The sequence below is a fragment of the Dermacentor albipictus genome, chromosome 2 (assembly GCF_038994185.2).
Source record: "Dermacentor albipictus isolate Rhodes 1998 colony chromosome 2, USDA_Dalb.pri_finalv2, whole genome shotgun sequence".
NCBI classification, from domain to species: Eukaryota; Metazoa; Arthropoda; class Arachnida; order Ixodida; family Ixodidae; genus Dermacentor; species Dermacentor albipictus.
In genome coordinates this window covers 42,409,731-42,423,588 of record NC_091822.1, presented here as the reverse complement: position 1 = coordinate 42,423,588, position 13,858 = coordinate 42,409,731, and the positions used below count along the sequence as shown (strand labels likewise).

Sequence of the window (13,858 nt, the reverse complement as noted above, 5' to 3'; positions counted from 1 at the left end):
GCATGCAGATGTTGCCAGCTGGATATATACTGCTCTTCACCTCGTCTCCTCAATTATACTTTCGTCTTCTGCGTGTTCTTTTGTCTACATTGTGGGTCGCCGCAACGGCCCATCCCTGAAACTATAGAGTGGCGCTCGCAAATCTCTTAAATCACTTGACAGCTTTGACACATCAGGCACAAAAATGCCGCTTTGATAGACACGCCAATTCGCAGCCGTCGCACCTGCCCCACCGAAAAAAACAAAACAAAAAAAGACGAAAAAAGGAAATGTGATAAGCACGCGTATTTAGCTTCTGACTGACAACGTGTTCAACATTAATAGAATCGATTGTTCATTTGTTTGAACGTCCTCTAGCGCTCCAAAAGACCTTTCACGAGAACACAGCCCGCCGTGACAGTTGTGCTCAGCTCAGTTAAACGATTTTCTTTCGCTTTTTATGCTGTTGCATCTCTTATTTTCATATCCTAATGCTCACGGCGCACGACAAGTAAATATCTGTTTCGGGCTTCATTCTCTGATCTAGGCTGCCGTTGCTTTACGTTTACGAATAGCAGCGAGCTCACAAGAATTGGTTGCTTGATTTGTTCTCAAAAAGAGCCTGCAGAGGGACGTTATGAACATGCTTCCAAATCTTAAGACTTTCTTATAAAACTAATCGTGCCCCCGAAAGACATTTTCTACATAGTTTGGAAACGTTACCGATATGTTGACGAGGCAACTGTTAGCATGTGAGCAAGATGTTGTTGCACTGCATTCAGCAGGGAATACATTATCCCATATCAAATGCATTGACAAATCACTTCCCCTCTTCTTTGCAATGTCGCAGTGGCATCACAAGCCAAGACGTTCAACATTTGTGTGGGGCAAATGGGGCGTTGCTTTCTTACGCACCCTTGCCGACTCCTCTGCGTAGCTTTCAGCGCGCTAGTAGAAATGAAGCGAGTAAGAAGGCGGCTCATTTGTCAGATAACTGCGTCTAAATTCGCTTGTATTTGAATTACTCGAAATGTTTTGCAGTAGAAGATTGTTGAGGCAGTGTAACTTAATAATTGTGTAATTTCAAGATTAGTTAAAAAACTGTTTCAGGGCCCCTGTAAAAACAACGGTTGTGCAAGCTTTCCGGCGGAAATTCCCATTCAATATCATCGACTAATGCATGTCGCTTTTAAAAAGAAAGGTGGTAGAAACTTGAAAGTAGGCCGAAGCGAAAAAAGTTAGCTTAAGCTGGGTGGTCCCAAAGGAGAGTTTGCCAAGGTAACCCCAAGAGATGATGTTGCAATGTCCTCTTCATCGTGCAGGCTGACCTCTCCTTAAAATGTGATTATATTAGGCTCGCATTCTCGTGTGACAAAAAAAGGCATCGTTTGTAGCAGGATGGTGACAAGGATCTCGTGAAGCTCCGCGACAATGGCGAATAAATTCTGCCGAAGTGGTACAGGAAAGTCGTGGTCTTCATGGCGCACGACGGTGGGTATACGAAGAATGGCTCAACAGCACTAACAGGTAATTTTAGGAAGTCGAGCCAATTTTTGTGAACTACAATGATGCCCGAGAGGCATGAAAGCCCGACAGTTTCAGAGAATGGCCATCACTTCGTTATTTCTATGTATTGAAGTAGTCTGCGCTGGACGCATGACAGGAAAGAACAGGAGGTCAGTGCGATGTCGTGTTTGCCGAAGGACGAATCCCAACATAAACACGTAACGCTTCTTTATTCGACTAACGATGGCAGCGGACGGGCATACGAACGCTAGGTTCGTCGCAGTAGCGGAAGGTACAAGGCGGTCTTTCTCAACCAGGCAGACTGTTTTTATAGCCACCGTCGGTGACGCATACCTCGGGTGACGTGGCGGTGGCGCTATGTTTTATCAACCATGCAGTCCAGCGTGCAGCTGTGTTATGCGGGGCCAGATGATAAGAAGACGGAGGGTGCGCAGAAGTATGCGCGGAGTGTGTCGCCACAGGTCTATTCAAGCGTCCCGTTCGAAGTAATTCATTTGGACTGCGCGGAGCTCAAAAAGAAGGGGGAAGGAGTCAAGCGAACGCAAGCTTTTTTGCTCTCCATCGATGAGTGCACAAGGACGATTGCGGCTAAAGCTGGCAAAGAAGACGCAAACAGCGCAATAGATCTCCTCTAAGCTGAACGTTTTAAACACACAAAGACGCTCGTCTGCGACAACGGGCTGGCTTTCCGGAGTGCCAAATTATCAAAGTGGGCCCAGGAGCACGGCATAATGATAAAGTATTCTTCTCCATACCACCCGGCAGCAAACGGCCTAGCGGAACGTGTCATACGACACGTCAAACAGTATCTGAAGATGTATCCAGACTTTGCCTGTGGCTGGAAGTGCTGTCTCGAGGCCACTGTGAAACATCACAACAGATCATACACCAGGGGTTTAGGCTGCAGCCCTCATTTTGTAACGTCGGGTACAGCTCCCATACTTCCTGCAGATAGTGAGCTAGGTCTCCTAGAGAACTTAGGACTTGCGGAAGTAAGGAAAACTGTGAAAGAACAGGAGATCTACAAGCGCCGCATGATGCGAAATTTTGATAAAAGGAATAGTAGCGAGATACCGGACATACAGCCTGGAGACTATGTCCTTGTAAGGAAAGGAGCTGTGCCTTCAAATTCAAAATTTTGCGGACCATTTCAAGTTATTCAGACTGCATGCCAGCATGGAATATTGAAGAATGTCTGGTACGCCGGAGCCTCGGGCCAAGCGGAGTGCGCCGCTATTGGAAACATATTCAAGTATTACCCCAGGAGGTGTAATTGAAAGAAATCCGGAAGAGTGAAGCGGTCTGCGCTGGACGCACGAAAGAAGATGGAGAAATGGGCTAGGGGAGAAATGAGGAGGAGGAAGTTGGAATAAAATGGCGGACGACACCCGTCTCACTTAGATTAATGTCATTTCTGTTGCCGTTCTAATTAGGAAGGCTACGTGTATCATGTACCACTTCCATAGGTGCACGTGACAAAGACGAAGAAAGACGAAGAAGCTCCGTCTCCAGGCTTCATGCTCAAACAACTGTCGCGCATTATTTCAGAAACTTGGAATGCTCGGAATCTCGCAGAATACGCTGCACAGGCTTAATCTTGCATAAGCACACAATGTCGCACAAATTGTCTCTCGCTGTGACCTTCAGATTTCTGGGCTTTTCTACCAACTCTTTCTATGACGTCACTGCCTCACACGGCAGCCCACGAAGCCAGCCATTTGGGAGAATGTTCTCGATCAAGAGCTAGCCGCCAGCAAAACCCCAGGCACGCATTTGCACCCCTCAATTCTTCTAGCAAACGAGAAGCAATGGTTGGGTCATGCCCGAAGTGACAGCTGTTCTGACGCTCTCCGGCTCCTTTCCTCAGGCGCCAAAGTTGAAGGGTGACAAAAATTTTCCGAGAAAAGACGACAAAGCGAAAAAAGAGCAATGGGCTCAGCACTGCTACCGGCGTCGGCTCAGCTGACAGGACACGTGTCGCGGAGGAATGGGAAATTTAATGATAGCGATCGTTATGTCTCTATTAGTATTACACGCTTCTAAAAAAAATTCTGCCGCAAAATGCTCATTCATTCCATTGTATTCTCAATTTTGAAATCGAAATCTTGCAGTGCTGGATTTTATCACATAATATTTACCACAAGAGAAAGCTTCACTAATACTGGGAGTGCCAGACAAATAGATTGGTATACAGGCTCCCTCCTCCCTGCTTACAAGCTTGTAAAATAGTTACGAATAATCACTTCAGGGCATCCTCAAGTAAAAGGAGCAGCAATATATGCCGTGCGCAGGAATTTATTTTGAGAAACCAGCACTTAAAGCCTATAGCGTCCATATCCGCAGCCTCAAGGCGAACCACAATTATGAGCCTAAAATAATTCCTACTGATGTTTTTTCCTTTCACATTTGGATCAAATAGTACAATATAATAAGGAGATTCGTATTTAAAACCGCCGCATATTTCCAGATAGTGCAAGACAACTTTGTAGCCTGCGATTTAAGGGGCATCTGCTTTTTATTTCTAAACGGAGACTAAACGAAAATATTTCGTCATGCTAGATGTAAATATTATGCTTCTGTAATAACGAATTCGTCATTACTAGCGAGAACAGCTTTTGCAGCGACAAAAGAACGGAAATGCAAAACCGTGAAGGCGCCACATATTTAATATTTTTTCGACACACACACACACACACACACACGCACACACACACACATAGACAAGCTATATTAGACTCCGAATCGAATAATCCGACTAACCTATCCGAATAATCTATCGATGTACCTTGTGTTAACCTGTAATGCCTAAAGTATGCGTTTTGGTAGACTGAGTTCGATGCCACAAAATGCTAATGGAAGCACGGGAAAGTGTGTTGTGAATATACTGGCATAAAGTTCCAGATGTTGATAGTTTAAAAAAGCCAGCACTACATAATTAAGGAATACAGCGATTAAGCTGTAATAGAGAAACATGTTTTCTTTTTACAATCGTAGTCTCCATGACCCAACATATGTGTCAAAAATTTGTTCCAACTTTCCCGGAATTCGAGCGGTGCTTGGGCATAACATAGTCAATAAGTTCGTTTATGGTCCCTTTAAAAGGAGCATGGACTTATTACAAACATTTATATTATAACGCGCTCCGGTTTGCTTTATGAAAACTTCGCTTGGTGGCGGCCGCATAAAAATTATGTTTGTGAAGTATCAAAGGAGAAATGTGCGTGGGGAAGATGACCAGGAAATGATTTCGTAGCGGCAACGAAATTGATATCGTCTCCACGTACCTCCAAGGTGGAAACAGCCTCCGTAGACGAATAGGGGTAATGCCGCCCGTTCTCTGGTTACCAGGAACGTGTCCATGATAGATGGGTAGAAGAGCGCCGCATTCCTGAAGAGGGCACTGCTGATAAAATTGATGGCGAAGCACGCTCCCAGAACGACCCATTTGTTCTTCCCGAGCATTCGAGAGCGCGGAGAGTTGTCGCTGAATCTAGGCGCTGTCATAACGTCGAGTTTTGTTCCTTTGGCATAGGACCCCTGGAACAAAGTGATAGTTTAAATGAGAAGCTCACATTTTGTATAGCTTATGAACTTGTATACATGAAAATGCATTCCGTTTGCTCAATGACAGTTTTTTTTCTAGAGCAGACAATCGTAATCCAGCGCCCTAAAGAGTACGCGCTGATTCCGTGATTGGTGTTTGCCTGCGAGCTCATGCCGGTGTTGTGAGTGCACTTTTACGGCATTGAAGGCAGGCTACTCGCCGCAGCTGTATCGCGTTATCTGACAGATCACGTAAAGGAAAATACACTGAATCGGAACCTAGAATCTAGAAAAAGGAGTGTCTAGAAAAGCTCGCTGTAAAGTGGGCCCGTTGCATGCAGATGTTCACCGATCCTGCAGTCATTCATTGCCGGTCGCACTTTTCGACTGGCGTGCGGATCTCGGTACACGATGAGCGATCTTTTTTTTCGTTTATTTATGTCATTCTCGCTGTATACATTGTTATTTACGGTTCGTTCCGGCAGACTTTTGTGCAGTCGTGCAGCCTATCCAATCGCCCTAGTGTTGGCAGGACACACGTGCCATAGTGTGAGAGCTACGAAACCACAGCCCCTCTTGTTAGCTTCCTTTGTCCCTCGTTCAATCGGGGTGTTTATTTTCACATGAAGCTTTGTCTTTAAATGCGCTTTAGGTTGCGTGTTTGTCATATGCGTCAAAATTAAGATTACCTTAGTAGTTAGGTTTGAATAAACTTTCCTTGGTTGAGCTGTGCATCTCACACGGGTGATACTTGCTCCAGTAAGCTTCTTGATTTCGCATAGGCTAAAGTTTCTTACGCGAGACGTGACTTCGAGATCGGTACGCTGGAAGCACGAGATAACTTGATATGGTCTAATTCCATTGCAAATTGAAACAGGCAAACCCCTGAGGAAGTTGCAGGAATTAAAACTGGAACGGAAAACAATGCCATGCAATCATACTTCTTAAGGCTTCAATAATACGACAACGTGTTATGAGTTTTTTTTATAGTCTGAAACGCTGTTATGCTGTTATCAACAAAGCTGCTCCCTATTCTGAAATTTTCTTAATAGCGGGCACGTCAGAGTGAGGACACCTGATTGAAATATAAAAATTTAGAGATAGAAACCCACCCCGGTGGCTTAGTGGCTATGGCGCTCTGTTCCTGAGGACAGGTTGCGGGTTCTTTTCTTCTACACAACGTCTTCAATACGCTACCTCTTCAAGCCGTTTTGTTGGTTTAGGATGCTAAATATCATTTATTGAATAATTCACCGAAAGAGAGGAACCTACCCACTAGGCGTAAGTTTATTGAGGGACGGTGATGGAATAAAAAAAAACAATTAAGAAATTTGCAGTTTCGCATGAACAACCTGTAACTGTCAGACCCTCAAAACATGCGCCCTAACTGTAGCAAACAGAACATATAATTCCCCACATTATCACTATGAAGTACTCTTCCTTTGATAATGAAAAAAAAAGAAAGATCTTTATCACAATTTAACGGAGAACCGAAAATGCATTTATTATTGACAGATTAACGACAAGGTTTACTGCCTTCGGTTTTTGTTCCCTTTTTTCGGTTTTTCTCGTTTTTGTTTTTTTCTTTTGTATATAAACTGTCGGTATTTTCTTCCCGCACAATTATTTCCTGCTACCATGAGATATGCTAAAGCTTGTTGTTTTTGTAATCAATTTTCTATTTTTTCTCTAACCATTCTTTTCGTGTTGCTTGTATTCTGCCTTATTATATGCTACTACTGCTTTGATATGTTAACTATAATAACTGTTATTGTACAGGAGGTCCCGATACAGTCTTGGACAATGGGACCTCCTTCTACATACTAAATACTTGTGATGTGACCCAACTTCTCATAATAAATTCTGACTCTGATTCTCAAGCGGAACTTCACAACAATGGTGGTGCCGACGGCTGCGCATGCACCGGCGTCGCTTTTGTGACTACGGCATCCGTATATTTGCTAGTGTCTGCGGCTTCGTCGTAAAATTAAACCTAGAGTTGTAGCTTCATGTGATAGAAAAATTATCCTAGCTTGCTGCAGAAAGTCACGAAGGCGTAGATTGTTTTGTTTATATGGAAAGAAATTTGCACACGCAATACGTCTGTTCCTTGTGATTGCTCTCCATTGTTCCCATTTTATTTAGAGCTTCAAGTCAATAAGTGTGTCTGTCAAAAAGCTGTAGCGATGTACGACTGTCAGAGGGAGTCATTAAGATCACTTCACCATGTTTTGACCTGGTAGATATGAGCTTGTTGTGGCAGCTTCTACGTATTGGGCAATGGCGGGACTCAGGATGAGGAACTACTGGTGATGAAGCGCATTCATATCAATTTTTGATGCGTTTACCATTATTTGAGAACTAACCGTACTTTCCTGTGATTGTGTGACCGTTTTCGTGCTCCCTTCTCAGTCCAGTTTCAAGGCTGATATACGCAAACCTAAGAGCCCACTACACGATAAACGAAGCCTAGCGGAATCTTTTGCTGGACCAGTTGGTGTTATCTTTAAATACCGATTGCATATAGATAGCAGTACATCATAGTGCCTGTTAGGGCACTCCTTTGGTATCCTACTTTTCGTCGCTATACACTGCATGAGCATGTGTTCACTCCCATCAATCTTTCTCCAAATTGCTCCCGAATGATAATATTGCCATACACATTATGTGGGCACTCTAAGCGCATTCTCGCCATCGCCGTGATGTTGCGCAAGGGCGACAACATCGTAGCGGCGCCGTACAGTGTATGTGCAAGTGAAAGCCTGCGAGGGTGAGCCGATGATTGCGGCGCAATCTAGCGCGCGCAAATGAGGAAAGCGGGACGAGGAGGAAGCGCGCAGCGTTCCAACGCGCGCAAGGAACCAGAGAGAGGGCGAGGTGGACGGGTGGAGCATGTACGTCGTAAGAAAATCATTATGGCGCGGCCGCGCATTGTAAAGCGGGCTTGGTCTTGAAAGTGATCTGTTTCGGGCCAGAGTCTAGGTGTGCCGACGGCTCGTAGCATTGGGTGCGCTTTGCTTTGCCGCTCAGTTTCCGTGGAAGCGATAGGCAGCACGAAGATTACTTCACTCGCTGATGCTGCCGCGCCTCCTCACGGCAGCGTTTGGGTAGCGAGTGACCGCCGTCATGAAGTGTGATGTTTGCGTGAGTGCGCTGGCAGCATGCCTGCTAATTTAGTTTGGGAGCGTTTATAAGTCTTTAGAGTCGATACAACGACTATCATTACTTATTATGGATGTCTACTAATTTGCTATCGCAATCGATGCTTCGCCTTTTCGGCGAAAGTGTGATTGTTTATTATATTGTTTTTTACTTGTATTCTGCTGCTTTTTAATTTTGAATTCATGTCTTCGTGCGCCAACGCTCAGATCTTAGGACTGTTCCTCAGCACGGTAATAAAATTTCTGTATATATATGTGTGTGTGCCAGCACTCAGACGTTAGCATTGTTCCTCAGCACGGTAATCAATTCATTGATTAATATTATCTATAGTAGTAGTAGTAGTATTATGACCGCTGTCGCTTATAGACGCCACACTTACTCTTCATGAGAAAAAAGTGTGAAAACAGGACAAGAAAGCCATATAAGGGTGTCCATCCTTGGGCACAGACTCAGTGGCTCCTAGGACTTTTAACCAGTGCCACATGTCCACGGAAACAACCCACATTTTTAGACTGCGCTACCTTCGGAATCGGTGCAAGCTTACAGGCAGCGCAAGATCTTGGGGGTCAGCCCATGGGTTTGGTGAGGTTCGATAGCTGTAAGGAAAGTGCTCTGACAATACTAAGAATGCTAATCACAAGAAAGACTGAAGCAACACAGTGGTGTTTTTTGCATTGCTTTTTTGTAATGGCCGATCCCCAACTAGCTTAGGTTTGTATTCTGGTCCCGTACTAACTCTAGGCAAGCACAACACTCACACCGACATGACGCTGACGGTAGCGATCGGAGGAATCGTTGATAGGTAGTGTTCTTGGTACACAGTGCTGTACCGACTACTCCTATAACTACGCTAACACGTCTTTCAGTAGAAGTCAAGAAGTAGTCAGTGTCGCCAGCTTTCTTTCAAACACCAGCAAAACGAACTCGTTCCTGTGTCAGCTCCCATCGTCCCTATAACAGACTCCATGGGCGCTAAGCGAAAACATCGCATTATATAAGAATCTTGTACGAATGATAACCATTTTACCCGCTCCTTTCAAAGGATATTTTAATAAGCTTCGTAAGCTACAGACTTATGCACTTGCCAGCAGCTCACGAGCACATTTTTCTCCGGTAACGTCTGCACCACTACCCAAAAGCTAGGTTTCCCTTGGCCACCACGTTTTCCTACGTGCAGAGCTCTGTCACGTTTGTGTGCGTAATAAGCACTGCCAGAATAGGCGATAAAGTCTGACTTTAGAGGAGGCCATGATCACCTTAAATTAAGTAGCAGAAGTACTTTGTTGCGGCCTAGTTGGTTCATACTGAACAAGTAACGCTTTGCGTAAAATTGATCGAGGACGAGGCGAAGCACGGGACAGTGCGAAGACTCCCAACAATATATTGCATGAAGCGACAGGAAGCCACATATCCAGCTTTTCCGGACACGTACCAATTAGCACCCCAAGTGGGCCCGGCACGAAGCTAGCGCATTTTCAATGGAACGAGCGGGTTTTTCGCGAATAACAAAAGCTTCAGGCCGATTATTGAAAAAGGCAGGTGACAAACGTGTTCTGGAAGACAAGCCACACGAGCCAAATGGAGTGATCACTCTATGGCACGTAAGAATTTTGTTCCCGCAGCGGTTAAAGTTTTAGCAATGGAAGCCTATGGAAACGGCGAAACTTTGTGCTTGATTTTTGAGGCAAGAACGATGTCTGTAATAAAACTATCCCGTCTATCGTAATACCCAGTGCAGCGTATGTAGTCCGGAGACTCAGCTTTCGATTGATGCCTATCTCGACTCTGCACACATGGCGTAAGACTGTTCCCGAAAGCGATTTTTGTAACACTGTCCTAAAAATTCACGTGGTATCTATAAAAATTTGAGCGCAGCAAATAAGCTGTTTCACCTTTTCGATAGATTGAGGCAAAGAAATCGAGCAACACATGTATGCGCTATCACAGAATTTTTTTTTTTATTTTTCACACGTATTCCTTTAACAAAGACTCCACTAACAGTTCTTGACAGTCATGAAGGAAGCTTTGTGGTCGGAGAAATAGACTGATATATGTTCGACTTGGTACACCAATGCTTGATTCTCAAAGACGTTCTCGGCGGCGGCGATGAGCTTCTGCTTCAGCCTCGCTTACTGCTGGTTGCTCTCGACGGCGGCGATGAGCCTCCGCTTCGCCGGCGCGAACTGCAGGGTCTTCTCGGCGGCGGCGATGAGCTTCTGCTTCAGCCTCGCTTACTGCAAGGTCTTCTCGGCGGCGGCGATGAGCTTCTGCTTCAGCCTCGCTTACTGCTGGTTGCTCTCGACGGCGGCGATGAGCCTCCGCTTCGGTGGCGCGAACGGCAGGGTCTTCTCGGCGGCGGCGCTTAGGGCCGATTTACGCTCGAGCCGCCCATCGCCGCAAGCCGCACCGCACGCGTGCGGTCGCGCGAAAGATTGCACGTATCAAACACTTGTGCACTAATTTCGGTTTACGATGTGTTAGGTATACACTGTGCACATAGTGTAAATGGTAATTTGTGCACAAGTGCTGGATACGTGCAATTTTTCAGGCGACCGCAAGCGTGCGGTGCGGCTTGCGGCGATGGGCGGCTCGAGCGTAAATCGGCCCATAGCCTCTGCTTCGGCGACGCGTACTCCTGGATCATCTCGACGGCGGCGACGGTAAGCTTCTGCTTCGGCGGCACGCACCTCTGGATTCTGACGGCGACGGCGCTGGGCCTCTGCTCTGGCAGCTCGTTTAGCAGCAGCAGCAGCAGCAGCAGCAGACGGAGGACTTCCATCGGTCGTCTCGCTCATGGCTCAGAAAGAACTGGCAGATAATTTCGCAGTGGCGAACGGCAGCGGCAATTTCGGCTTGGGCGGTGCACATATACAGATCCGCCGCCACCGATCTGGCTCTCCGATTGCCACCGCACAGGGCGAACGGCAGCGGCAATTTCGGCTCGGGCGGTGCACATATACAGATCCGCCGCCACCGATCTGGCTCTCTGATTGCCACCGCACAGGGGTTGCATTGGAGGAGGAGCGAAGAAAGGAATTAAGTTCGAGCCGGCGCTTTGACAACCGGAGACTCGCAGGAAGAGGGGGGAGGGGGGCGGCGTGTACACCCAGCGGCAAACGATGGGGGCAGAAGCGCGCGCAGCAAGCGGACAACACGATAAAGGGAGGAGGGAAGAGATAGCAGCGACTGACTGATGCCGCTGACGCCGATAGTGAGTCAACCCCAGCTGCGGAGTTGGTTTCAGGGACAACGCCACCGATGCCGACACAAACAATATGATACCCTCGCTTCCGCAGCGCTAAGAACCAGGTCTAGCCGTGGGAAGGTGGTCACGTATTCGTCGACATGCCGGGGCATACGTGAAATAACCGGCGCGTCGGCAACTGAAGAGCACCCTATCCGCCACACAAGAACAGGGGGGGGAGGACCCTTTCCTCCTCTTTCTGCATGGCGGCGCCGGTGTTCTATGCAGTCACGTTATCTTGACTCTCTAGCGGCGTCAGCGGCATCCAGCGGTATCAGTCGGTCGCTGCTAGCGCTGGGGGGATGAAAGGGGGGCGGAGCTGGTTACGAGGCCGACGACAACGCCGACGACGACGCGAAACCCAGGAACGGACGCCAAAGAGCTGCGCTCTAAAACATGAGCGTACCGCTTCGCGAAGCCTCGGTAACCGTGGCCGAGTGGTGGAATAGCGAGCACCTTTAGTCCCGCGTCACGGTTCCCGCGGTTCAATTCACGCTTCACACTTTTTTTTAAGCCGCATAGAACCTAGTTTTGTGGTCTCTCACTAGATGGCAGAATCACAAAACCCAAGATTTGCTTTCGGTTTGGTTTTTCAGCAGCGCATATTTTAAAAGCCGCATAAGACTTAGTTTTATAGTCTCCTATCAAATGGCAGAAACACAAAACTCAAGATTTGCTTTCGGTTCTGGCTTTCCAGTGGTGCTCTTGAAATATTATGCTTTCTATTTTGCCTTCATAAAACGTAGCAGTATCGTGTTCATTTGTTAAGTCATCGCTTTTATGAATATTTTAATCATTGGACGTCATAACTAGAAGCTTGCGCATGGCTCTGTGTTATGAAAAGAAAAAACTTTCGTGCTTTGTAGCGTGGAACCTGGAGAACAAAATGGCTATTCTTATTGCGTTCTTTTGGAAGGCCCGTTTTCTTCGACTTTTGGATGTCCTTGATGGCACACACTCCGAGCGAATCACGTCCACCTGTGCCACAATGCCACCCGGTGGCCAGTGCCATTCCTACGCAACATTCGTGTGGAACGAAGGGTATGCTAGGCTGAGTCGCTACCCGAACGTTAATTACTTCTAAAGATTCATCCAAATAAGAAATGCACCAACTAGGAGAAGATGTGCAGCGTCTGGAGTAATAGCTACTGTTAATGTGTTCTCTACAGCCAAGTGGTATCAATCCGTACGTGCGGCCGTAAAAAACCATTTGAATAAATGTCGCGTGCTGTGTCTGTCCTGGTCGCTCTACAGAGAAGCTAGCTTGGCTAGCCGTCAGCATTTAGGATCAACATATGGTGTGCTTCGTTCGGTGCATTTGCTTTTAATGCGCAGCATTCTTTGGCGAGTACCCCAGCAAATTGGCAGCAAAATCGTGCAAAATCGTGTCTGTAACGCCAAAAGATTGACGCATTTCCCATATAAATATATAGGCCTTCATAAAAAGGGTTGGGGTGGCCAACTTGAAAGTGGAAGTGGCACCAGCATAAATTTCGGCGTGATACAGAGATGGGCCAAGCTGAATTTAGTAGTGGTATGGGAGTGGCCCTACCTAAACATGGGGTGAAATGGTGATGAGCCAAGCTGAATTTGAGGCTGATATGGGGGTGGGCCAACCTAAATTTGGGGTGATATAGGGGTGGGTAAGCCTAACTTTGGGGGAATATGGGGGGTGGGCCAGCCTGGATTTGGAATGATATGGGGATGGGAGTACCTAAATTTTGGGGTGTTATGGGGGGTGGGCAACCCTAACCATGGGCGTGATATGGGGCTGGGCCAAAGTGAACCGGGGGAGGGGGGGGGGGTAGGGGAGCTAACCTAAATTTCGGAGTGATTTGCGGTGGGGCATCCTAAATTTGAAGCGATAAAAGGGGGGGCCAGGCTAAGTTTGGGGCTGATATGGGGGTGGGCCAACCTGGATTTGGGGATGATGTAGGGGTGGGCCAACCTAAATTTCGAGGTAACATGGGGACGGGCTAACCTAACCATGGGGGTGATGTTTGGCTGGGCCAAGCTGAATTGAGGGGGGGCGGGGGGGGGTGTTGGGTGGACTAACCTATATTGGGGGATGATTTGCGGTGGGCCATCCTAAATTTGAGGTGATCGAGGGGTGGGTCAGCGTTAGTTTGGGGCTGATATGGGGGTAGGTCAACCTAGATTTGCAGGTGGTATTGGAGTGGGCCAATATAAATTTGGTGGTGTTGGGGAGGCGAGCCAATCTGTATTTGGGGGTGATATGGGGTTGGTCCTACATAAATGGGGGGGGGGGCAACCTTGGGGTCGGCCAATCTGAACATGGGGGTGATATGGGGGTGGGCCAACCTAAATTTTGGGGTGCATTGGTTTGAAATTTGGGGGACGATTTATAGAAATTCGTGGATGGACCATATTGAAAATTAGGGG

General features: G+C 47.0%; 1 protein-coding gene across 1 annotated transcript in view; it reads right to left on the bottom strand.

Annotated features, from left to right (window-relative positions):
• The window catches only part of LOC135912771 (monocarboxylate transporter 9-like), a 120,576-nt gene that overhangs the window by 70,308 nt on the left and 36,410 nt on the right, over nt 1–13,858 (bottom strand). Inside the window, exon 2 of the mRNA XM_070532849.1 lies at nt 4,791–5,043. Within this exon, the coding sequence (XP_070388950.1) occupies nt 4,791–5,010 (220 nt within the window). The 5' untranslated portion in view covers nt 5,011–5,043. The remainder of the gene's footprint in view (nt 1–4,790; nt 5,044–13,858) is intronic.